Genomic DNA, 26,985 nt, shown 5'->3' on the forward strand with positions numbered 1-26,985 from the left:
TGGATTTATAAATACCCATAGGCATTCATTTGTTCTTGTAAAGTGAGTCACACTGGCCATTATAATTGCATTTTACTTCATTGTTCAAAGCATATTTTTCTATGCCTGTGTCTTAATCTTTACAGTTCACTTCAGTGGTTTTGAGTGCTAATTAATGTAAATATATTTTATCCAGCTGTCAGTATCTGTTGTACAAGGTGGTAACTTTGTGTCCTTCCATGCCAGAATGTGCAGTTGACTTAAGATTGCTGGCTGATCAGTGCAAATCCTCATGCTCTCCACCTATGCAAATCCCTACAGTTTAACCTCATACCTATCTTTAAGCATTGTGACGTGTCTGGCCAGAGCTGCCACAGCGGCTTTAGATGTGACTGTGACATTTTACCTCTGTGTTTAAGGACAAGTTAATTATGCTGAAGTTTTCTGCTTTGTTTTGTTGTGATGCTTGTTATGATGTTTCATAACTGCCTGCTCGGTTGTCATAATCAGCCTCTGTCGGCCTTGTCTGTCTTAGGACCACACCACGTGGAACACCTGGCCCAAAGCAAACATAGATAATTCACTTCATGAGGTTGTCTTTCATAGACAAAATGTAAACGTGAGTGACTTCGCTGTGAGTAGCAATATTTGGCAATTTAGCTTTTCGTGATCGCAAACAGAACAAAACTGAAGCCGTCAAGAACTCAAAGACCAACAACACATTTCCAGCCTTCACAATAAAAGCGATGCGTATTACGACCTGTCTGAGGGCACTGAACAAAATAAGGATCCAAGAAAAGTAGTCTCCAACAACATCAAATTAAAAACACAAAATGGCTCACCATTGGTACGAGCCTGGAGTTTGTTTTCCACAGAGGATATTATCTTGTTGTTTGATGTGTGGGTGACACAGTGTGACACAGAACAAAATATGAACACTAGTCAACACACACATAATAACGTCATCAAAGCCACCTGTTATGTGTTCACACACAGCATCAGCATTTGAGAACAATGACGAATGGGAAGAATCTTAGGTCTTTTGTGGCAGCATCGGAGAAACTCGTAACTTTCACTTTCACTTCGTGTCAGCACACAACTATGGTGCGTTCAAAGAATGCTGGGAATAAACACACTGCGAAACATAAAGAAAATGACAAACATGTAAACTCTATGGGCTTTCTAACAGCATGTATTTTTTTTAATTTTGAAAATTGATATGCTGCATAACATTCAATGTATTTATTTACAACACTCATTTTGAAAAAATGTGTCTATTGCTTCTGAAAGTTGTCCACGGCCCGGTTCGCCCCTGCCCACGGACCGGTACTGGACCGCAACCCGGTGGTTGGAGACCCCTGTTGTACAGCATTATATGAAACAGGAGCATGTTTTTTATTCTTCAAAGGAACCACTTTAAGAAATCCCTATATTGGGCATATATGCACAACTTGAAATTTCGTCTACAGGTTTATAAGTTCTGTTCGGTTCTGTCAATGAATTGTTATTATTTCTCTGTTCATGATCATTTCTGCATAAGCTAAGCTAACTTGTGACCTTTTCCCTTCACACTGTACACAGAGCTTATCTGTGACTTATATTTGCATTGTGCTTTCACCACACCTTCAGTTAAGCCTCGTATTAACATTAAGACATTGTCCACACGGAAACGTTTTCAGTAAATCCCCCAATTTTTCTTTCACCATTTCAGCCTTGTGTCCACAGGGCAGGGTGAAGGGTGATTTGGAGGGTATTTAAAAAAGACAACAAAAAAAATGCTTTCCAGAGTGGGTGAATTCCACAAAAAACATTTCCTACATTTTTTTTTACAGACCAGAATTGGTTAGTTTTTCCATACCTGACAGTTTTGACTTCACACGCACACTTCACACGTTTCTGGAGTATGTGTCAAAATTAAAGTGACCACAGATGTCATACTGGCCGGCAGGCTGCGGGACTTTCTACTCTCGCTCGATAAGATGTGAGTCGCTGCGGTTGTACTTCTGTTTAATCCACAAGCAGACTCAGACTCACAAGCAATGCAGTAGTTTGTCTTCTTTTGCACGCATCTTTAATAGTATGTCAGAATTTAAATATCCATCTTTTGACTGCGTGAATTCCACTAATTCATCAAAAAAACATTTTCTTGATCAACAATGGATGAAGATGCATGACTGTGTGTGTGGTATCATGGGGTAGTGACCAATTACTCATTAAAATGGTAATATAAAGCAGTGAATGGCAAAAGTCTAAATTGAATGCTATTGTTATGCATATTTGGATGTTTTATTATGAGCCCTATGACTGACTGGTGACCAGTCAAGGGTGTGTGCCCCGCCTTCAGTTTACTTGTGACACTGAACAGGATGACTGATAGGAAAAAAAGTGAATGGATGGTCTTGACCAGTGTTGGAAGTAACAGTAACGTTACTAACTGTAGCCACCGATAGCTAACAAACGTCATTGCTTGCTGGAGCTCAGCCGGTGCACAAGAGGACAGGAGCTGCAAACGTTTTTTTTTTCCCTGATTGTCCTTTTTTTTTTTTTTGAGAGGGGCGCGGGGTGACTAGTAATGATGATTGGCTAAAGGCAGAGTACAATTTCATGGGAAGCCAATCAGTGCCAGAGTGGATGTAGGTGAGTGTTACAAACCTCAATGCACCACAGCCACACAAAAGAACTTGATGCAACTACGGCGAGTCCGAAGTGGTCTGCCGAGTTAAAACTGTCGTCTTCAGGATGTAAGTACTACAACGTCATTGGTCTAAAAGGCAGGTGAACCTTCAAGTGAATTGTACTTTATGTCCCTGGACAAAATGATTGTCCACATCCTCTGTGAGTAACTCTAATCTCATGAAACAACTCTCAACGGGCACAAAAAATTCTTTGACACACACTACTGGAACCTTGGTGAGCGTCATTAATCTGTTCCAGAAGGATCCAAAACATGACCATAACCGAATCAATTTTTTCCATTAGAAATTAGTTAAGTCCAATTAATCCGTCCCACAAAGCCAAAAATGTTAACACAAACACATGTTTTTAGAGTTTTACATGCAGAAAACACTTTGAAATGCATATAAATTCATATAAATAATGAATTAAAGGGATAAATGAACATTTCATTTCACTTTTACCTTCATTGAAGATGTGATTATTGACAAAGACTGCAATGTGGCAGCGAGATCCACTCAGAAACCACCTTTGTGTTTTGCTCTGAGTTATTTCTTGGTTTCAACCATGTTTCTCACAGTCTTTATAAAAATGCTGGATGCCAACTTTCTTTGGTTCCTTTGTGGGTTATTTTGCAGCCGTGATCAAAAGAAAAGCAGAGGCTTGTGGCGTAACTGTGTTAGCTAGCAAAGAACTACACAGTCACCTGCTGATGACACCATAGACGGGCGACGGGCGCTGACTTCCGGTTCCTGCTTCCATGTATTAGCAAGCTAATAGGTTGCTAACAAGGACGTTCTGTGATAAAAGAATACCTTAAAAACACAGTTGGACTAACGCAGTGTATTAATAACACAACAAGACAAATTCCATATTGTATGCTAACCGGAAAATGTATGCAGACCTTGGCAAAATTTGGCATAAATTTCCGACATTAACCGAAAAACACGCTTACCGGGGCATTACTGTAGGCTAACCGAGGTTCTCCTATATTTCAAGGTTGTTCAAAAAAGTAACACAATAATTACTTTCCCTGGTAACTACCACTTACATTTATGTAATTCCGTTGCTAATTCAATCATTTTTTTCGGGAAAGTAACTACTAACTCTAAAAAAATTAAAAACATTTTCTACTAGGCCAGTTTAGTATTTTATGATATTACATCACCGGAAGACACAGCATCGAATATCTGTGAGACTGCATTCATGTCATCCAATAATAAATCAATTCCACACACTTGACACAATTCTTTATGATCAATTGAATCTTGAATCTTGAATTAATCACTTTATTGTGCCTAGCCTTAAATGACAATAAAATAAACTTTCTGGTCATGTAAACCAAAACTGGCCAATTGAGTTAACAAGCCCATTGTGCTGGGTCACTCTCTGCTGCTTCCAACGAGGAGCAGCACCTGCTGCAAAGGCCCCCCCAGCCACTGACTAAGTGGTGCTTATCTAATCCATACATTCTCTCTCCTTATCTCATCTCCGCTATTCATGGGAGCTAGCGCAAGTGTGGCACAAGGCATAGACGATCTAATTAGAGAAAGGCTTGAGCATCCCTCTGGCTCCTTTTTGTTTTTTGGCTTCTGTCCCTTGAGACAATGATTGGGTCTGTGCTCTGTCACTTATAGTGCCTGTAGACTGGACAGTGCTTTTAGACTCTGTCATCAGATTTTAGGAGGTGCTATTTTTTTGGTGTGTTTTTGTTTGAAGTTATAAAAGCGTCTCTGCTGTGTGTCTTTGGTATCTATTCTGACAACTGAGGTGGCTGATTTGTTGAAGGCAGACAAGTGTTTTAAATGTTTCTGCGGTAACCTGGAAAACTATCCTTGTTGGTGTGACCAGGCTACAAAAGGGCAGCTGAAGCTTTGCTTATTTTTCCCATAGTTTTGATTGGTGAATGTGTGTGTGTGTGTGTGTGTGTGTGTGTGAGTGCATGTGTTTAGCATTTTTAGTTAACATGGTGACAAAAAAATATTTCATCCTTTTGATAAAGAGGCATTCAAAGTGTCATTTATTATGTATAAATTATTAATGATGGTAAATTTGGCACTGATCAAAATTAGGCCTTGACAGAAGACTGCACTTTACTGAGAGCAATTTTAGTGTTTATTCTTTATGTTATTCTGTTATTTAAAGTGTATGGTTCTGGAAGGTGCTCTTACTGGCTATTTAATCCCACCCACCCAGCACTGACAGCTGGTGAAGACTTTTGTTGCTTTTCTGTATTAGTGCCTGAGTCTGACTGCAATCGCTGGGTGTGAAAATTGTCTGTCCACTCTTGACAGTCAGTTTCCTCCCTCAGTATCCAGAAGAGTCCCAGCAATGTTGATTTACTGGAAAAGGGCCAGCTGTCACACAGTGTTGAGGCTTTGTCTGTGGATGCACCCTGTTTGCTGTGGCTGCCTTGAACAAAGAAATGAAATTTGCGTCACATGGTCACCTCTGACCTAACTACATTTTATTTTTTGGTCTTGATGATACGAGGGCTGACAGGGACCTTTTGTGGAGAAATAACAAGTCAGGAGTGCCAAGCATTTTTTTTTTGTCCTGTCCAGCCATTGGGGCAGATAGTATTGTTGATCTAGATGCGAAGCATTTGTTATGCATGTTTTCCTTTGGAACTTGAATGAACCTGTTCCAGGTTTAACCTGTCTCCAGATTTGTTTTTACAGCACAGCATGTGTTAAATATCACACATTAATTAATTCAGGGTTGCTTGGGGTTGAACTGAAACTAATTTAGGCGAGAGGCGAGGTACACCCGGAGTCAGTCACAGGGCTCATATAGCCAAACAACCATTCATGCTCACATCTACACCTGCACTCAGATTCTGACCCAGAACCACCTGGCTGTGAGGCAGAAGGGCTAACCTAATGTTCCACTCAACTGCTTGTCCACTGCCATCAGTGGAAAAAAAAATTAACTACTTGATGTAGATTTAAAAAAAAAATAAATAAAAAACAGACACGTTGCTCGGAGGGTAAAAAGACCCGAGTTGCATGAGATTTGCTCAAGATTTTTTGAGAATTTGCAACATATGTGGTGATCCTGCATTAGAACTCTGGATTTTTGTGCAACTTTAGTGGTGTATTATCATCAACTTCAAAGCTATACAGTGGAACCTTGATTAGCATCATTAATCCATTTCAGATGGTCTGATTCTAATCGAAACACTAACCGAATAAACGTTTTCCATCAGAAATTATGTATGCTAACCAGAAAAGTTAGTCAAACATAGACAAAATTTTGCCATAAATTTGCTGGAAATTGAAAAACGACCATGGACCAAGGACCTTATTGAATCTACAAAGAATGTTATATAATTACTGAACCAAGTTTTATTATCTATGACATGACAGTTTTAGTGTTGAACATTGTTGTACAGCACCTGTCATAATGTACCATAAATCCAGGTGTATAAACCGCACCGGTGTATAAGCCGCACCGACTAAATTTAGAGGAAAAAACAGATTTGTACATACAGTATAAGCAGTACCAGTGCATAAGCATACAGCATAAGTGTATAAGTGTCCACGTCATAAAATGGCATATTGTGGCACGCACGAGTCCATGAGGACCAGGCAGCTCTTTATTTTACAGCAGCCAATCATGAGCTATCAAAAAAACTCACGACAAGCTTGTCAACCCATCGGAAATTGCAGGAGGTCATTACTCAATATAACAGTCTGACTCACGGTGTCATCTTACAAACAACACAAACTCATCACACAGGAACTTAACACTCAAAAGGTATACCTCAGAAATATAATATAAAAACATGTACCAATACAAGTTTAAAATGAGAAAAATTTTGTTTGAGCAAACCATTTAATTGGAGGACAAGCAGCATAGAAAATGGATGGATGGTGCGGCAATGCTGCCTGTGTCCACCAGAGGGAGCCAGGAGGCCAGGGGGAGGCTGATGTCATTGCAGCACCCCAATGAATGCGTTGCTCAGACTTTAAAGACTTTAAAAGAGTTGGGTTTTTTCCATTTGAAACTTGTATTGGTACATGTTTGTATATTCGTCACATATACCTTTTGAGTGTTAAGTTGCTGTGTGAGGAGTTTTGTGGTTTATAAGATGACATTGTGACCTATGTTGTTATACTGTTATATACAATGACCTCCTGTGATTTACAATGGGTTGACAAGCTTGTTGTGAGTACACTGCTAGCTCGTGATTGGCTCCTGCCAAAGAAAGAGCTACCGTTACATCCCGCCGTTACATGCCCGCAAACCTGGAATTCAGCATTAGCTGCAAATTTGCGGATTTTTCAGAAAAACATTTTTGTATGTTTTTTTTTTCCCCTCTGAAAATAGACTGTTTTTCTGCAGAAAACACATCATTGACCCTAAGTCAGTAATAACACAGTAAAAATGGAAAATGTTGGAACAGCACCAATTGACCCATTTCATTCACTGCTGACACTGACAAGCTTTCACAGCAAAGCCCACCATTTCTCCCCCTAATTTATCACCCTGTGTGTTGTGATTGGCGTTCCAAACTTTGAACTAGATGCCTTTCTTGTTCTTGTTTCAGACAAATTCAACGCTTACGTGACACTGAAGGTACAGAATGTCAAAAGTACAACTATCACCGTGCGAGGGGATCAGCCTTCCTGGGAACAGGATTTCATGTTGTAAGTAATTGAACATGGAAAATGTTTTCATACTGGAGATGCACACATTTTATGTGTTTGTTTATTTCCAATAATGTCCTTGTAGTAGTATTGTAATAGTATTGCTTGGGGCTTGAAAAATTTGAATATGTAACTGAAATGGAGCGGGTTGTTTCCTGCTTGTTATTCAGTAGTTTAATTTCCTCATCATACATCATGAAAGGTACCCATGGTGATCAGAGTGTTTGTCTTTTGTGAACACCTTCATTGCGGCTGTGTTTGTTTTTCCAGACATTCATCCCTCCACCGTCCATTAAAGATATGTCCGCTTAGCTTCATTGAACAAAAATCATTCAGTTACTTTTTTTTTTTTCTTGCAAAATGCCCCGCAAGACCTTGTACAGGAATATGCGTTCATTAACTGCCAACAAGTGATTACCTCGCTCAATGTAAAATCAAATACCGGATAACGAAACTGGAGGCTACGTTTTACTAACAGACCACAAATGTTAGATGCACCGTTACAATTTCTAAACTTTTGGATATTACTGCTTCAGAGATATATCACTATATCAATATATTGATTATTGCAAAAATATATTAGTCATGTTGAACTACACCACATCAGAACAAGTTTTGTTTCGAATATTTCGGTTTCCAAATGTTTTTATCATCTTAAATGAAGTAGTTCCTTTTGCATTGGATTGTGTGGCATCACAATTTTACTCAATTTGTTTCAGTTAAACGGCTTTAAAGCGATGTACAGTGTTCCTTCGCTCTATCGCGCTTCACCTTTCGCAGATTCGCTGTTTTGCGGATTTTTTTTAGTGCTTCTTTTTTTTTTTTTTACTACAGTGTATGAACGCTATTACAGACCGAGCCTGTCCCTTTAAGAAGAATCTCATTGTGAGAAGTTGAGTATCTCTCTCTCCTCTCTCGTCTGTCTGCACCGCCCATTGTTTTCGCATCTCCTGTTGCTAGCTTGCTTGCTTGCTAGCTTGTAAATTAATCTTCGGTCCAAAGGAGGAGGACTGCAACAGGAGGAGTGCTGCAGAAATATGTTTTAACAAGGATACAAAAACGATACAGTACAGCGGAAAGGTGCCAGGACGAAAAGGCACAGTCACATGAGTGAAATACGTGTGAGTGACTTAATCATTTCTGTCCAACCTGTAGGTTGATCATTCAAATTTAAACAAAGGTTTGAAGTTTTTTGAGAGTCTTTAAACAAGAGAGAAATGTGAGAAAATTATATTTCCTGTCTGAGAAAAGTGTGTGAAGTGTATAATGAGGGTTTTTACAGCCATAAACATATATATATAATAATTGTAAAAACATGAAGTTGGCTACTTTGCGGATTTCACTTATTGCGGGCTGTTTTGGGAACCTATCCCCCACAGTAAACAAGGGAACACTGTATTACACAAGTGGATTAAGGGGCGGTTTTATTAGTATATTAGTTTAAAGGGCCACAAAGTACAGATGGCTTAAGATTGGCTTAAAAAATCCAAATGATGCCCTAAAAGACCCAAATCTGCCAGTACAAATTAGCCTCCTTGCATGACTGATTTATTCTGCTATCTTGTTTGAGCACATGATACAGAAAGCCTTTATCTGTGCACCTGTACACCATGGTTACACTGCTCCCTCCCCTTGCTTTTTGTCAATTAGCTGTTCACTTTGATTATCCTTTCTATCATCCTCCTTTTCATTGTCCTGGCGATAGTGCTGAACTGCCACAAATGACAGTATGCAAATGCCCTCGTCGTGCGGCTCCTTTCAAAATTAATGTCCAATTTTATTACCTCCAACAAGCTATTTTTGAGTCCTTTTGAATAGCGTGTTGAACGGCAAAACGAGGCTGGAATGGATTATGGTCGCTTATACTGAACAAAAACAGGTGCGCTCTTTTGTTTCGAGGGAGTAGTTTGGCCACTCTAATGGTTGTCATGACATTAAACTCCATATTTATAGTGAGGGTTTTTTTTTTTTAAGCCTGACGTGCTTGACTATAAAATGTTCTTTTCTCACAGTGAGATCAACCGATTGGACCTCGGGCTCATTGTTGAGGTGTGGAACAAGGGCCTCATCTGGGACACCATGGTGGGGACAGCCTGGATCCCTCTGAAGAATATTCGACAATCAGAGGAGGTTAATATGTGATGATCTATGTCAATTATTCAGAAGTTATTCACAATGTTACATATGCATTGATGATCTAATGAGATTCAGTGAACCACACTAGGAAGTGTTTCTGCTTTTGTACCTTTCTCAGTCAGGACATAATGCAGGAATACTTTATTGCAGACCTTAATTAACATATTGTTATATAATACCTCGATGACGGTGTCAACACTCAGCATTTTTATTTGTAATGACATAACTTTTAATATACCGCCGTAATCACTCGTTTATTGCGGTTAATTGGTTCCAGACCCGGCCGTGTTAAGTGAATTTCCGCAAAGTAGGATTCTTTATTTATAAATCAAATATTTTTGTACTGTAGAAAACCTGTGTGCGTCCTCCTGAATTTGTTTTTTAACATTATTAGAGGCCTGTAGACATGAAATAACACCCCTGTAGCCCTTTTACACTCGTATTACCCAATATAGTAAACATCATTTTTGTAAATGTGTTCCAGTGCTGGGGGAGCTGAGTGAATGGCGGACAGGAAATGACGTTAGGGGTTCAGAGTTGAGTTTTATCTTGGCGTATTATGTCTGTTGTGAGATAATTCAAACCTGCAAGAAAAGCCTGATCTTCTGGCGATCAAGTCTGGCGCTTGTGTGTCTCACCGAACATCACAATAACATTACTGACACCTAGTGACCAGTGTAGAATACTACATATCATCCCAGCGTGAAGTGTCTTAGTGTATTTATATTTTAGTTAATTTAGTCACTTTTATTCTTCAAATTGTTTAAGCAAAAAAAAATGTACATTTACTTGAATATGCATATAACATACTATACATTATATTCATCCACAAAACAGCATGATTTACTCATTAGTATAATTTTGAAAAACCGTGATCAAGTGAAGCTGCGAAATTTGAAGTGGCGAGGGAAGACTGTAAAGTAGTCCTAATGACGTGTCCAATGTGAGGAGATTATTGTTACCTTTTCTTAAAATCCCTGAAATTGCGAAAGTTTTCAAACCCCATATATTTAGCTATTTAATGATTAACAATACAACCGAATTGTATGCCAACCTTAGGTAAACGTCCATCTAAATCCCCAAATTCCCCAAATTGCAGGAAGGCTCAGGTGAATGGCTTCTCCTGGATGCAGAGGTCCTGATGAAGGCAAATGAGATATACGGCACCAAGAACCCGACGCCTCATCGACTCTTGTTGGATACTCGCTTTGAGCTGCCCTTTGGTGAGAACATCAGTTTGAAAGTCAAATTACAAACAAACAAATTGCAAACCTTTATCAATACCTTTTTAAGGTTTATTTTTGTCTTCCTCGTCTCGTGCTTCAGTAAGATAATGAATGAGTATATTGGTAAAATAGGTTGAACCTTTGCTGTTCTCGTCAACCTGGAGGCTATTCAGCCCTGACCCACAGAATCACAGTGGACTGAAATGTCAGCTCTTTGTTCTGAGGCTGCCTGGCGTATGACTCACAGGTTGAGACCGTCATCGTGCCACCTGTTGTCTTGTAGTCTTTTGAATAACTAGTAATAAGATTTTCTTAATTTAGAACATGAATATGCACATTTTGTTTTAGGTCATTCAAAACTAGAGTTTTTGGAAAACTGCAGCGAGTAGATTTTACCGTTTTTGTAAGGAACGGAAAAACTGGATTATGTTTTGTCTGTTTTTTATGCTCAATTATCTCATTTGAACCAGTTTTATTGTATTTATTTTTTGGTTTTAATTTGTTATTTTTAGTCCAGTGTAATATTATGGATAGACTGCACATGTATGATTCCCATTTTTAACTTGGGGTTAACATGGGGTCCTCGATTTTATAGTGTTCCGAGTTTCTGCATTTTGTGGTTACATACGTGTATGCGTTCCCTTAAATTAATTAAAAACTTTATTTTGGTCCGTAAACACGAGACTGCCTCGAGAACTAGTTACAGTGGAAGAATACACAATGTGCGGCTCATGCGCAGCCACATTAATCTCAACATTGGACTGTCACAACCGTTATTAAGGATAAAGCACTTATTGTAACGTTTACTCGCACGTTTTAAGGATGGCTGGGGGTGGTCCATCAACAATCTCTTTATTGCAAAAACAAAACAGGCGACAGTTGGCCACAACCACGGCAAAACAACATCAGCAAATTCAACTGTTCTCTCTGCACGCAGCCGTCGCCCTTGGCTCCCACACAAAGACACAGCCAGGACTCACGTTCATAAATATTCGGAAATTACAAAACACTTCAGCTCTACACATAACATAATGTTAAAGGATCGGCTCCTATGAAAGCAACAGTCTTAACTAAGCAGCGTAGTGGTCTCATTATGGAGTTGGAAAGGTTTCTAGTGCTTTGGTTTTTATTTTTTCCATCCATCCATTTTCTATGCAGCTTCTCCTCATTAGGGTCGCCGGGGTATGCTGGAGATGACTTTTTACTTTTCTAATATTTTATTATTTTATTACTGTTTCATTAATTCTTGTAGTAGGTGTTTTATTACTGTATGTTATGTCCTTCATGTGTTAGTGACTTAGTAGTTAATTTAGGTGTAAGATCTATCTCAACTTCTGTGTCCATTTGACGACAATATAATTTCAAGGTAAGAAAGTTCCTCAGTCCATCACTTGATCTTTCAGACCTTGTTGGCCGACCCCACTTGTTGGGCTCAAACTCAGAAAGCATCAAAGTTGTAACAGCGTGTCTTTGTAGTGACAGGTAGGAGACCTTTTAAGTTTGCAGGAGGCTCCACAGGCTCTGTGTGCCAACAGAGACTCATTAAAGATGTGCACTGGTGTGTCTTTGAATGCCTGGCCTTTGTCTGTGTGGCTTTTTAAGTGCACCTGTTTGCTGAGCAGGCCACTTCCTTTTAAAAAGAGATGAGAAAAATTCACATTGCTGTCAGTATTTTCCATTTCCTCCATATTTCTGTCTATATTATGATGCCCATCAGAATAAATCGGTCGTCTCTGTGTACTGTATGTTCTAAGTCATAATAAATTGTTTTGTGCGCTATTGCCTTCTTTCGCTGCCGGTCCTGACATCGGTGGTCTCTGCGCAGCTTGTGGCAACATCAATGTATTATGATGGTGTCCTGGAATATGATGCTGGAATAAAAAGTCCATGATGATGCAGGCTTACCTCTTTGTGTCTGTTTCCACCAGACATCCCAGAAAATGAGGCACAGTACTGGACAGACAAACTGGAACGAATCAATTCCATGGGAATCCATGATGAGGTAAGGGGAATTTTAATAAAGGTCCTTTTGCCGGAACATTCCAAATTCACTATTGGAAAACAGTTCAATGCAGTTTTAGATACTTTCGTTTCTTACACATGTGCTTCCTTTTTTTGTTTCTGATTTGTAGTACCCCCTTCAAGACGACATTGACAGTCGTCCGTTGGCTCCCACAGCATCCCAGTGCTGTGAGTGCTTCTTCCCTTCAGCCTCTAGATGGCACCACTTCTCTCACTTTCTATTTACCAGTCTTCCACCAGTCTTCTTTTCCTTCACTTCCTTGGGCTTGTTTTACTGACCTGTGTAATGATTTTACCTAATTGTATTGCTTGTCAAAGTACAAATGTTAATGTACATTCATTAACCGTGCCACTTCATATCAAGTCAATGTTAAAGCTTTACTTTGCATGCCACTATGGCTGCATGTTTTCACTCTTGAGAGGTACTGATGAGATTGTTCCATTTCTTTTATTTTTTTTTTTAAATACTGAGACACTAATTTGTTTTTACTTACCTCCTTGACTTTTCCTCTTACATGTTATATTTGCATTTCACCAGGCAACTATTTTGGATGGGCTGACTCACTCAGTATGTAAAAACAACAATGAATTGAAATTATTCCCCTTGCCAATCCTCAGTGCCCTCCGCATGCATTAGTGTCCATATTTACCAAGAAAATGTTGTCCATGAACATGAATTATGTTTTTTTAATTGTCAGTATTTTCCTTTTACAACTGCTTTCCCTTTTACTTTCTTCATTACCTTATACCACATGTCCCATCCTTGCTATTTCAATTTTTCCCCTGCCTTGTGCTGAATAGACTTTGACAGTTCTTGTACTCATATGCAATTGCTGCTTGGGAACACTTCTTTAAAATTAATGTTGACGTCAGCTAAACTATTGCAACATTACATTGACAGGTGCTACTCTACACATTCACATTAACATACTATGTACTGTACTTCATAGGCTCATTGCTCTGCACTTGCACTTTAACCATAACCACCTCAAGAGTGCATTCTTAGCTTTGAGATAAATGTAGTTGTCAGCTACAGTACCTAAATACAATTTTAAGAAACATGTTTTATTCCTGTTTGGTGAAAAAAAGTTTTTCCTCCTTCGGCAGCTTTGGATGACCACGACAGTGCTGTAGATGACCGAGACAGTGACTACCGCAGTGAGACGAGTAGTAGTTTGCCGCCACGTTACCATACCACGGCCCAGCCCAACTCATCTGTACACCAGTATCCCATTGGGCCTCGGCCAAATCGTCACCCAGACTCCTGCACGGAGTCTGTCCTCAGCTTTGGCCTTGAGTACCGAGACCAGAGAAGCAGGTACATTTACCTTATTCAAAAGTGTACACATTCATCTGTTACTATGTTATAAGTGTAGACTTTTATCTATTTCCACTTAATTTTATATAGATTAATTTGAAAGGCATCTGGAATGAGAAAAATATATAAAAATATATAATGTATATCACCATATCTTTTTTTAATTTTTCAAGCACCCTGTTTTCATTTCAATTAGATGGTGGTGTTTTTGCAAAATTTTATTTGTAATGTTAGTCAGTTATATTTCGGGAGATTATTTGCTTGAAGAGAATGATATTTGATTGATGGACAATATACCTTACCAATTTTTCTATACATTGAGGTCAATTTTGTTTTGAGCTGTTTAAAAAATGTGTATTAAAAACTTTTTGAAATTATCTTTCAAAGGTGCACTTATCGATAAAAAAAACTTTCTAACTTCGATTAATTCCGAGTTAACCATAAACAAACTATGATTAATCACGATTAAATATTTCACTCGACTGACAGCCCTAGTTAAAACGGATTAAAGTTACATGACATGAAACATCATACGTCTGTATTTAGTTAGTAGGTTGCTGAAACAGCAGCTACAATTTCCAAGCTAGACACAATTAGTGTCCTAATTAAACAACACTGCTGTCTAAGATACCGCATTTCTCAATCCACACAGGTACCTGATAATTACAGTTGCACATGACTTACAGACACGTAGTTTCCAAAGTAGAAGCGTATTCGAAAGTATTCTGTAACAAAACATGATGCTCGTATGCCCTGTATCATTCAATTTGTGTTCCTAACTGGGTCACAACAAGCTCAACTCAATGAATTACTGCGGCCACTAGTTGTCGCCAAAGAAAACAACAGCCACCAGTCCACTTGAATTTAAAAGCCTCCCATTAAATTATATATATTCTTTGCTATATAAATTGCAGGACCAGGCAAACTATTAAAAAGTGAAACTCTGGAAAATGTGGTGCTTATTTTAAAAATCTTTTTGGGTTAGGAGTGTAAATTACCGTTACAGTGAATACAGTGAATTGTTATTATTATTTTTAAATCTGCTACATCAGTGGACACAATGTAATTAATCCCTACTGAAAAGGCCACTGATATATTGGATGAAATATAGCAAATGTGCACCTGAGGAGCACAATACTGTCTTCACTTTTGCATGAAATGTCTTAACTTTCCATGTTTCAAGCTGTTAAACAGGTTATGTTTGCTTGCTTTGTTTCTTGTTTTGCTTCTTTTCTGTTCTTGTCTCCTTTCCCATCCTCCCTTATACATTCATCCTTAAATAATCACTTCAAACTATCTTAGATCACTAAATGGCAAAGGAAGAGTCAGAATTATACCTGTAGATTCTGGCATGGGTTGTGAAGATTGGGAAAGCAAATATAGAAGGCGGGGAAAGCCTCAGCTGAGTGACTTTTTAGATGATGAAGAAAATACCAATCAAATGGCAAAGCCTTACCCTGAACAATCGCCTATCTCAGTCCTTCAAAACACTCAACAAAGTGGCTATATCCCCGCAGTCTATCCTGAGGGCTATGACACGATTGACCGCCGGAGAAAGAAAAAAATCAGGGACCCAGGAGGGTTACTCAATAGAGAGACACAGAATATAAGAGAAGAGGCTTTTTCCTCAGACCTTGGGCTGTGCCGTGAGAAAAGAGGGGACATGTTTATGCTGCAGGTAGCAGAGATGCAGGAAGAGGAGGAGCGAATAGCATCATGTTCGAGGTCATACAAAAATGGTCTTCTCTACAAGACAAGAATGTGGGCCAAAAATGAACTAGATACCACCTTAGAAAATTACGTGGCTTACAAAAAGGAGCAAGATGCAAGAATGCAATCACAGTATGATTTTGATTTAGTGTATTCTAGAGACCATCACTATTCTTTTAGAGCAGATGAGGCTATTGATGACGCTGGTTTTGCAGCGGAAGACATACCCCGAGAAATAACAAGACGCATCAGAGATCAAAGTTCTTTGTCCTATGAGAGCCGTATAGACAATTCTCAGGGATTTCAGGAAAAGTGCAGACGACCTAAAACTGGGGGTTGGGTACCGGAAGCAATGCTTTCACCTGTAGAGGAACCAAGTGATGAATATGTAGACCCCATGGATGAACTACAGTGTTTAGTTGAAACGGTTTCAGAATACCTCGCTGAAAAAGAGGAGGAAATTAGCAAATATGGGTCTCTTCCGAAATCAAGCAAATCAAGGCTATCATCTCAAGGAAGCAACAGAACAGATTCTGCTGGAGATGATCAGAATACAAGTAGCTCAAGGGATCCTAGAGGAGAAGGTCAATCACACCCTCCTGCTGGAATTTCAGGAGTAAAAAATGCCATGAGCTCCTTATTCAGTAATTTCACTGACAGAGTTGGAGGAAGCCCCAAACAGCCTGCCACAGATACAAAGTCATCATCTGCACAGCCACCACAGTTTGGGATAACAAAACTTTTGTCATTTATTCCTAAATCCAATAGCTCTGCCCCTGTAGCTATTGTGTCCCCGGTGGAAACCTACCCTGAAAATGTGTTCACTTCGCCTTCACAACCATCCTGCAAGGCCAACATAAAAAGGCAAAATGAAGCAAAAGCTTGCACAACGAATCCTTCAAGTACAAAGGCACACACACTGGAGTTTCAAGCCAAACCTCAGGCTCCAGGAAACTCTGGATTGGGGAAATTCAATCCTTTAAAGCTGTTTTCCTCAGGAGATATAATATCAGATGAACACAATGAGGAAACAAAGCCAAGTTATTCACAATTAGATCATAGCACATTACATCAAGGTAAACCAATGATGGTAGGCAAGCCAACAAGAGAGAGCGTGTCCTTAACTTCTCAGCTTAATGGTTCAACGGAATCTGAAAGCACTTATTTTTTTAGTCCTTTAAAGAAGTCTATTAGCTCACTGATCACACCCTCTTCACACATACCATGTCATGGAACTCCACCTGTGGCACTATATCCGGTATTTAGATCACCTGAGGATCCAGGACTTCAGAAACCATTAGTAAATACTAAGCCTAAACCGCCTCCAGTATCCTCTGAAAATGTCTCAACTCAACAACAACCAAAAGCAGAAGGAGGGATACTTTCTGGATTTTTGAAGTTCGCATCCATTGAAGATGTTAATTCCCCTGGAAACACAAAAAATCCACAGCAATCGCAACATGGATCAACTTCAGTAACCACCAGTGTCTTTAAACAAAACACATCCACACCACAGAAAACCACGGAAAAGGGATGGTTCTCCAGCCTATTCAACACAAATTCTGCTCCCTCCAGCTCAAATCAAAATTCTATCAGTAATCCTCAATCTCAGAATAGCAAAGTGCTGTCCAGCTCACATACACAACATGCATTAAATCAAAATCCAACAACAAGTCAAACGGACCCTCAAACGTTTTTGTCAGGATTTTTTAAAGGGAGCTCCACTGACGATGCGGCTGTGGGCTCTACCGAGTCCAAGCAAGTGGGGATGCTATCTGGATTTCTTAAATTGGGTTCAAGTGGTGAGCTGTCTGACAATATGCCACAACAGAGTCCTCTAAACAATCAACCAACCACAAGAAATACATCCCCCGAGATGACCGTTCACGTTCCACCACAACCCAAATCGACAGCTTCACCAAGGGGAGGCCTTCTCTCTAGTATACTGAGGTTTTCATCAACAGAAAATCTAGCACAAAATTCAGAGGATCACAGGGACATTCCTGACAAGTACCATTCTCAGCACCAGATTTCTGATGAAACTGAGCAAAATCAGCAACCGCAGCAAAGACAATTATTATCGGGGTTGCTTAAATTTGCATCAGCGGAGAGTACGTCAAGCTGCAAAGTTCAGCAGAGTCAGCAACAAGGCAGTGTCCTACAACAACAGACGGTTTTGTCTTGTCCTGAGCTACAAGGACCAGACATCAGGAATCAAACATCAAAACTGCAGTTTGACAAACCGGAAATAAATAAAGTAGGGTTTTCCCGACAACAAACTGTTCCAGTCAAGCAACCGCCATCCAAGCAAGGTGGTCTCCTTTCTGGTCTTTTTAAATTTGCTTCTGCAGACAGTATAAACACACAACAGTCCTGCTCAACCCAACATGACAGAATTGTCCCAAGCCCATCAAGGAATGAACCATCTTTAGAAAGAAACAAAAGTTCTGAACAAAATCAACCACAAATGAACTCAAAAGAAAATACTCAAGCAAATGATTCTTCTAAACCAGTTGCTCCACAACAATCCAAATTAATCTATGAGACACAGCAACAGATAAAAGTACAAAATAGTCAATTTAATCCAAAAGAGAAAGAGACATCAAATCAGTCTGGGGTGCTCTCTGGTTTGTTCAACAAGTTAACAAGATCTGAAAACCAAGGCCCAAACTGTCAGACATCAACAGAGCCACTGTCTCAAAGGGTTGATAAATATGCACACCCAAATAAGACATTACAAACACAGTCTCATTTTAATAGTACACAGAAATCTTCACAAAACCACACAGAGAAAGAGAAGGGGACACAGCCACCTGCCCGACAAGGGTTTTTTTCTACATTCGTAAATAAAAATGTTCCTCTGGAATCTGTTGCCTCCAGACAGCTGGAAAAACCAGGCCAAAGTACTGAGGAAATGAACTCACCGAGATTGACAAAATGTGCTGCAAATGATGTCAACCAAACCAATACACCAAATTACTTAAATCCAAGGCCAAGCAGGCATGATTTCAAAAGTGCACCTGTGTCAATTGATACTGAGAGTCTAGACTTAAGAACATCGTCTACTTTTGCCAGATCTCTTCAGAGTCATGCAACTTATTCATCATTCAGTGCTGGTAATTTGCCTCAATTATATTGCTCTAGCTCTTTTCCACCAATACGCCCAATGGCTTGTAGTACAGGAAATATTAATTACAATTTCCAAAGTCATACCAACTCTTCAGTAATGACCAATGAGCCATATATATGTGGAAGCATGCCATCATTGTATGGCTCAACAAGCCAAACCCCTTATATTTGTCAGCTTTCCCCTTATCATTCAAGTCCCTCCTATGATGAAAACCAGTGGATCCGTGGAAGTACCATATGGCAGCAGTTTCAGAATGAATCCCTGAATTCTCAATTCCAAAGACAAGATTCAGGATATGTACAAAGTTATGAAAAAACATCCTGTCTTGATGAGCAAATTAAGTCATATATGTCTGATCCAAATGGGACTGGTGATTCTTACCCGAGAAAAACATTTTGGAATAGCCATGAAGACCAAGGAAACGTACAGTATCCATCCAGTGAACAGGGAATTTTGAACTTGACAACTAAAACTAAACCATGCATGGTAACACAGGAAACATGGAATTTATGTAATGACAGCAGCACTTACAGCTTGAATGGAATTACATATCATGAAGGCTATTACGAGGAGACCGCACCAAGTTTGTCTTATTCTGCGAACTGGCAGCATGGAAAAGATAATGGCACGATCCAGCAAATTCAGTGTAATTTCAATAACTATTTGAATTTTCCCTCAAGTGTCAATTTTGACATGGAAGACTCTATGTACCTTGAAGACACAGAATGGTATCAGCAGTGGCTTTCGTTGTTGGAGCAAGGAATGTGGTGGCCAGCTGAAGATGGTGACTGTGGCTACTTTGTTTATACTGATCATGAGTACATTTATGCCTTGCTCACTGATTCAGCAGGTGAATATGTCTATGTATGTGCCCCTGAGGATAATTCCTTGGGAAATGCACAGATATTTGATGGTTATCCCAGTGCTCTGCTATTCAGTGAAATGGTTCTAGTGTGTGGCTTTAAGATTCCACTGTATAATGAGGATGAGCTTTTATGGTTGCCTGGTGAAGATCTCAATGACTCTCAACTTCTTAATGCCCCACTAGATTTGTCTGCTGCCTATAGAAAGGGAAATCAAATCATGAACCTAAATCTTGAGCAGTTTGCTCAAATGTTTGAAAATTCTTTCATTTCACCGGGGCAACAAGGTGTAGATTTCACAGCCTATACATTAAACAAAGTTCGTATGGACCCAAGACAACCGAGCTGCATACCCGAAGACCCCTGCATGTATGTAATTGACCTTTCCTCTCGAAATAAAAACCATCTCGGTCCTCAGTGGAACAGCCAGGAAAATAGGATATTTTTTGCTCAAAAGGTTGCTGTTTCCTTGAATTCTACTGATACGAAGAGCTCAAATCAGCAGGTACTAAACAACTGTTACCAGCCAAGACAGCAACGTCGTTCATCCACTGGTGTTACTGTGAAACATGTGGATGATGTATCAGAAGAGGATTGGAGAAAGAGAGTGACTCCAGGAGAAGAACAACCAAATCGTCAGGTCAAAAAGATTTCTTCCCTGATCTCATCTTTTGTGGGAAGAAGTACAACAGTGGAATCCATTAAAACTAGCATATCTCCGTGTAATCAAAGAGAACCTGATAATGCTTTAGATAAAAAGTCTCAAAATGTGTTTTCGTGTAGTTTACAAAATGTAAAGTCAAAGATCATCAAAGAAGAAAGTACCTCTGAAAAGCCAAAAGAAAATTCAAAAAATAAAATCCAAAGACCAGTCACCACACAGGGAAGAAGTTTGCCAACATTACCAGCAATAACACAAGTGAACCACCCTTCAACACAATCTAATACCATTTCACAGAAACCTAGATTGTCGCGACAGACCACAACAGAGATCAATGTCACAGTGCCATTGGGAAAAGAATCCCTAATTAGAGATAGTCCCCCTTGCCAATTTGCAGCTGATAAGCCAGTGGATATAACTGTTGAGAAAAAATCTGAGCAATCACATCCTGGGTTAATGAACTTTCTGAAATCTGCAGTAGGAATTGAGGAAACAAAGCAAGAGTCACAAAAATGTTCACAGACATCTCACAATCAACACATCAAGACTGGAAATAGCGCTACTATGCCAGCAAGTTCTTCTACAGATAAAGAGGCTACAGGAGTATCAAATATATTTGGGTCCATTAGCAGCTTATTTAATGTCGAGCCATCTACGCCACAGAGACAGGACACACTCAGGTCTGCAGCAGCTCGACCTAAGGGTATACAGAGACAACAAACAATGAACCAGAGTGGTACACCTGGGCCAGGACAGGGCCACCCCGCCCCAAGATCTGAAGAATTCTATTCCACTTCTGCCAGGGGTAGTGATGTAACCAAATCACAAACTGCATCACATGCCGAACAGCTAAAACAAGAAAACACGACTAAACCTTCTAGTGGCCTATTTGGGTTTTCATTTGGAGAAATACTGACAGGATCAACAGGAGCTCCACAATCTGGACCTACAGCTCAAACAAGCACATCAGCTACAACTCCACAAGACGAGTCACTCAGTAGAAATATATTATCGGTCTTAAGTGGGACAAGTCTTTCACAATCAGCATCAAAAACTGGACCCTCCAAAGCAATTCCCCCAAATGCCATGCCACATCAGGAATTGCCTGGTAAAAATGTATTATCAATGTTTGGAGGATCACATCCTCAACCCCATCCTCCTGAAACCAAGGCTAAAGTTGAGGTACCGCAACTGGAAAATGGTCCTCCAAAAGACCAGCAGACACCAGGGTTTTTCTCAATGTTTGGTGGTACAAACACTCAACAGTCTCAATCCCAAACAGGATCTCTTCTTGGAGGGATACTTTCGGGGTCATCAACCGAAAGCCCAGTCAAAGGTCTATTATCAATGTTTAGTGATCCTAGTCCCCCACAAACTCAGCCACCAACATCATCTCCACAACAAAGAGGAGTACAACCACAAGCTGAACAACTAGGAGGGACTCATCCACAATCAAAACACCAGACTCAATCGCAAGGTCAGCAACCCACCTCTGTTCTAGGAGGGATTTTGGGTGGCTTGTCTACCTCTACTGATGGTCCAAAAAGAACATTGTTCTCCATGTTTAGCAGCCCCAGTGTCGCTCAAACACCAGGATCTGGAGGGAATACAGTTACACAATCTAAAGAACCCATTAAAACTATACCATCCATTGGACCAGATGTTGGAGCACCTACGCGGTCAACTTCTGAATTGCCACCTACCGTTAATGTCGCTAGCAAAGAGCCACCAAAGTCTTCCAAAAATCAATCATTTTCTAGCAGCTTGGTACCAGAACATATTAGTGAAATATCAAATGAACATTTAGGGGGCAACAATAATACTAACTCAAAAGAAACCCATGTGAGCACATTTACTACCATGACTCTGAATACTGCCACTGATGTGGGTTCTGTAGTTAAATGTACTGACATTTCATCCACAGAACCTCATTCTCACTGTGCAGCTGTGCCCATGAAAACAAGCTCTAATAGTGCATCTGTAGATCCCCCTTCTATTAAAGAACCATCAGCTACCGGCCTATTGTCTATGGGCAGTGGACCAGGCCTGACATCTTCAAAAACGGAATTCATTTCAGACAGTCCAGCAAAAGGCTTATTTTCATTATTTTCTGGGCCTAGTACTGAGCCTAATGTAAGCCAAAAAGACTCATCACCAACAGAGAATACATCTGGTTTGTCGGGGCTCAAGGATACACAAGCTAAAAGTATATTTTCTGTGTTTGGAACCTCTTCCCCTCAGCCCAGTTCTCAGTCTGGAAGTTCCATATTAGGGGCCATGTTTGGAGGTTCTTCACAACAAACAGCTACGTCTCAAACTGGAGGATCACTACTAGGTGGTTTATTTGGATCTCCAAGTCCGCAGTCTACTCCACAAACTGGCAGAGGCTCTGTTCCTCCAACAGCAACTCAAACAGGAACATCCTTACTTGGAGGCTTATTTAGTGGATCTGCTCCTCAAGCAGCAGGGTCTCATACTGGAGGGTCTATTTTAGGTGGCATTTTTGGCGCACCTGCAGCTTCCTCAGCACCACAGGCTAGTGGCACATTGGGTGGACTATTTGGTGGGGCTAACACTCCAACGTCAGTACCTCAAAATAGTAACTCTATATTGGAAGGTATTTTGGGGAGATCAGCTACTACACAGAAGGGTGACAATTTGCCCAAAGCCTCAGTCCCAGTTGAATTGTCTGGTACAAATTTGCTTTCAGCGTTCAAAGAATCAGCTTCACCTGCAACATCCACTTCAACAACTTCATCAAAATTAAATGATAGTGAGAAAACTCCTTCTCTTTCGGAACCTACTTCAAGTGTAACTACTACACGTGAACCACTTAATGACAGTATCACAGTTGCAGCTTCTATTGGTCAAGAATCATCTGCGATTGACATTGGCCCTCAAAACAGAGAAGAGCCAGAAACATTACAGCAACCCAATAGTACAACTCAGTGTCCTGGAGAAAGCTTACTTCAAACACATGGTAATAAAGATGATGATTATAATAAGACCGACAACTCAGTTAGAGCAGATAATGACACTGAATCTGAAATATGTACTTTAGCAGGGGCAAAGCTTGTAGGAGATCAGACTACTCAAGATAAAACACCACCTAACAATGAAAAGGAAACACAACCCACACCTGTGGTTGAGGCACAGCGTAAGACACAAGAGGCAAAGAAATCTTTTGGTAATGAATCAACAGATACAGTTACAGGCTTTATGTCCTCCCTTTTTAAGCCAACGGCATCTTTGGATCAAGGTCCTCAACAGCGAAGTTCACTTTTTGGACTGGGAGGATCGGCGCCCCAAGCTGCTACTAGCCAACCAGGAATCTCACTACTAGGCAGTATTTTTGGAGGTTCTAACACTCAGACAACACCTGCCCATTCAGGTGATTCCCAGCCTGAGACTCATAGTGCTGCGCCTGCTGCTGGAGTGTCAATTTTAGGTGGGATGTTTGGAGGACGAACTACTGTAAAGCCAGATGTTCCCAAAACTAGTGGGCCATTACTGGGTGGGCTATTTGGGGGATCTGCTGCAGCACCACAACCTGGCAGTTCTTTACTTGGAGGAATGTTTGGAGGAGTTACTGCTCAGACTGCAGGATCACAAACTGGAACATCTGTACTCGGTGATATTGGGGGCGCTATATTTAGGGGAACAGGGCAGCCACCTAAGCCATCTGAACAAATACCATGTGAACCAAAACCAAAAACTAGTACTACTTCACATCTGCAGGTTACGCACGAAAGTGTGACACCATCTGGTATTCAGAAAGATTCAAATAAACTGTTGGCGCCCAGTTCTGCTTGTGCAGACACCACTGCTATCACAAGTACATCTGACCCCACATATCAAATAGATGGCACCAAAAAAGAAATGACAACTGTTGAGGAAGAAGTGATTGTCGAGAAACCCGTTGTCATTGAAGAAGGGTCTAGAAGTGATGACAAATCTTTCCAACCTAATGTCCAAACTGATTCAAATAAATCCCATCCAGCTGATCAGTTGCCAAAAGAGCCATCTCAAGCGAAGTCTTTGTTTGGTTTCATATCAACACAGAGTGATGCAGGAAAATCTCTTGGATCTCTTTTTTCACCAGCAACTCCATCTGGTATTTCATCAGTTCCTCAAACAGAAGCAGGCAGTTCTCTTTTTTCAGGATTAAAAACACTATCTGGAGGACTATTTCAAGAGGAAAAAACGGCTACTTCATTATTTGGGACAAAGATAGGATTTCCTTGGCAAACAGAGCCACCAAAGCAAGATGCTGCCCCAGTTGTAACATCTCAGCCAAAAAATAATATCAAGCCATCAAGTGGTGAAACACATGAAGTACAAAATGTTTCCACAACTGATGCCCCCAAAGCTCAATTGGTAGGTTCCACAGATGATGTAGCCAACCTCCAGATATGCATTTCCACCCCTGAAGTAGATTCCTCAACATCCTTGACCATAAAAGATACCGAAACACTTGTAGAAACAAACCCTTCTGCAGGTACTACCAATGGATTGCCGCTGGACAACCAGTCTAAGAGGAATCTGTTGAATACAAAAAGGCTAGTAAAAGCATTATAAATGGCATTTGTTACCATTTATGATGCAGTTACATTTAAAAAAAAAAAAAACTGTCTCAGCTTTTCAACCCTCTCCATTTATAATTTAAATTAAACTGACATCGGTTTAATTTAAATTAAATTGTAGCATCCATTCATACCATTTCAAAACAGGATTCCGAGGGCACACACACATTTTACTCTATTTAGTATTCTTAAGCAGTATACACATGTTCAGTAAATACACCACTATACATGGCGCTGTTAAGCATCACCAGGCAACAGCCATTCAACACTCACACGTTCACACCAATTTACAGTGCGTGCATCTACGTGCAGAACCCGGAGCCAACCCACACAAAGATGACAAACGCAAACTCCACACAGAGGTCAAAACAGAGATCCCAACCTAGAACATCCTTGCTTTGAGACAGAAGTGTTGCCCACAGTATATACTGTACATGTTTTATCAATAGTATACAGTATACTGCTTAACAATGCTACTTAGATTAACCTTAAGTGTCAGTCAGGCTCAAAATTAATAATCTGAACTTTTCAAGTGGTAGTATAAATACAAGTAGTTGATCTAATACAGTATGTGGTAAAGCATGGAATTCTGGTTCTGAAATGGAAGTTCATGTATGTGTATGTGTAATGCATTAATAGCACCTTTGCGTATTTCATTGTCTGGATTTAAATTCTGCTCTAATCAATAGCATATTACAGCTCCACAATGAAGTCACAGAAATACTTGTTTAGTTTCCATTGATATTTCCTCATTGATTGACTTTGGTATCTAAAAACATTTATTATTGAGGATGAAGATTTGGTGCAGAACCAAATGTCATAACTTTATCATATTTAGGCCACATTATAAACAAACAACAGTGGCAGACATCTGGGGGGCAAGTCAAATAAAAACAATGAAATATGCAGAGGTAACTATGGTCAGAAACATACCTTTTATTGTTAGAGGTTGCAGTTTAAGACAATTATTCATAGAATTACAATACTGTCTAGCCTGTTACTATACTTCAAAAGTAGATGCATTTGCAGTAAATTATGCACATGCTAACAGATTTGAAATTGTCATATGTCAATATTTTTCAACATGCCACAATCTCCCTTCAAGGTTTGGTATCTTTTTAGGTCATTATGTGCTGTGTATACTCATTTGTTCTTCATTTAGAAAGGTTATTGATTAAGCAAACTGGAGGTTTATAAAATAAGATTTGAAATAATAGTAGATCAGTGGGGCTCACAACTTTTGTTTCAGCCTTTTCAATTGAAAATAAGAAATGTGAAATATGTGTAATAAATCATATTTAGCACAACAATCCCCACTTATGTAACTAAGCTAAAAAAGATATATGATATTACAAAAAACATATAGCAATAGTTATTGACATAGCTGATCTGAAACTAAAAACAAAAATCTGACATTGAATATTTTCTCTCTTACCAATGTAGTCCAGCAGAAAGTAGTCGCTTTGGGTCATCAGGAAACCTGAGTCAGACCAGCTCCCAGCTGAGTGAGACTGGTCACGAGAGCACTGGCGGGTCAGAACTGGAGGAGTCTGTCCACTCCTACCACAGCACTGGCTTTTATCCCTCCAAAAATGAACCTCATACTACAAATGTACAGTCTGTTATTGGGGGGAAGGATACACCCAGGCTATCCTTGGAAGCACGACGAGGCTTGAAAAATGACACTCCAACGGAGAAAGGGTTTTCTAAACTCCAAAGGTACAGTTTTTTTTAATCATTGAGCTTATTTTTTTATACATTTTATTGCAATTTCTCTGATTTGTGCCCATACATTTTTGTGACCCAGGTTCCACGATGAGGGGCCACCTTTACCCTTTTCTCCCTCCAGAGTCCGTTGGCTGAAGGCCATCAATAAAGTCAGAGTTCAGCTACGGGAGGTATGCAGTGTTTTTTCTTTCGCTTCTAATCTTATCGGAACCTCTTCTTCCTTTCCCCATCATATACACTGAATATAGATTACACACATGCATACACACACAGAGACAGCATTTGGAGTCTTACACACTGGTTG

At 39.9% G+C, this 26,985-nt stretch overlaps 1 protein-coding gene across 15 annotated transcripts in view; it reads left to right on the plus strand.

The window, feature by feature from the left end:
- LOC129169840 (protein unc-13 homolog B-like) overlaps positions 1-26,985 on the plus strand; it is a 68,760-nt gene that overhangs the window by 13,486 nt on the left and 28,289 nt on the right. For 10 of the 15 annotated variants that reach the window (XR_008566486.1, XM_054756678.1, XM_054756683.1 and 7 more), the window contains exons 3-12: positions 7,205-7,304; positions 9,317-9,434; positions 10,540-10,663; positions 12,595-12,668; positions 12,799-12,856; positions 13,227-13,256; positions 13,796-14,006; positions 15,309-24,929; positions 26,397-26,672; positions 26,761-26,851. Coding sequence is in view for 14 of the 15 variants with exons in the window: in XM_054756678.1 (XP_054612653.1) it covers positions 7,205-7,304; positions 9,317-9,434; positions 10,540-10,663; positions 12,595-12,668; positions 12,799-12,856; positions 13,227-13,256; positions 13,796-14,006; positions 15,309-24,929; positions 26,397-26,672; positions 26,761-26,851 (10,703 nt within the window). In the remaining variant the exon portion in view is untranslated. The remainder of the gene's footprint in view (positions 1-7,204; positions 7,305-9,316; positions 9,435-10,539; positions 10,664-12,594; positions 12,669-12,798; positions 12,857-13,226; positions 13,257-13,795; positions 14,007-15,308; positions 24,930-26,396; positions 26,673-26,760; positions 26,852-26,985) is intronic. The other 5 variants (XM_054756680.1, XM_054756692.1, XM_054756691.1 and 2 more) reach the window with 2 other exon arrangements.

Source organism: Dunckerocampus dactyliophorus, chromosome 17 (genome assembly GCF_027744805.1).
Source record: "Dunckerocampus dactyliophorus isolate RoL2022-P2 chromosome 17, RoL_Ddac_1.1, whole genome shotgun sequence".
In the NCBI taxonomy this organism is placed as follows: domain Eukaryota; kingdom Metazoa; phylum Chordata; class Actinopteri; order Syngnathiformes; family Syngnathidae; genus Dunckerocampus; species Dunckerocampus dactyliophorus.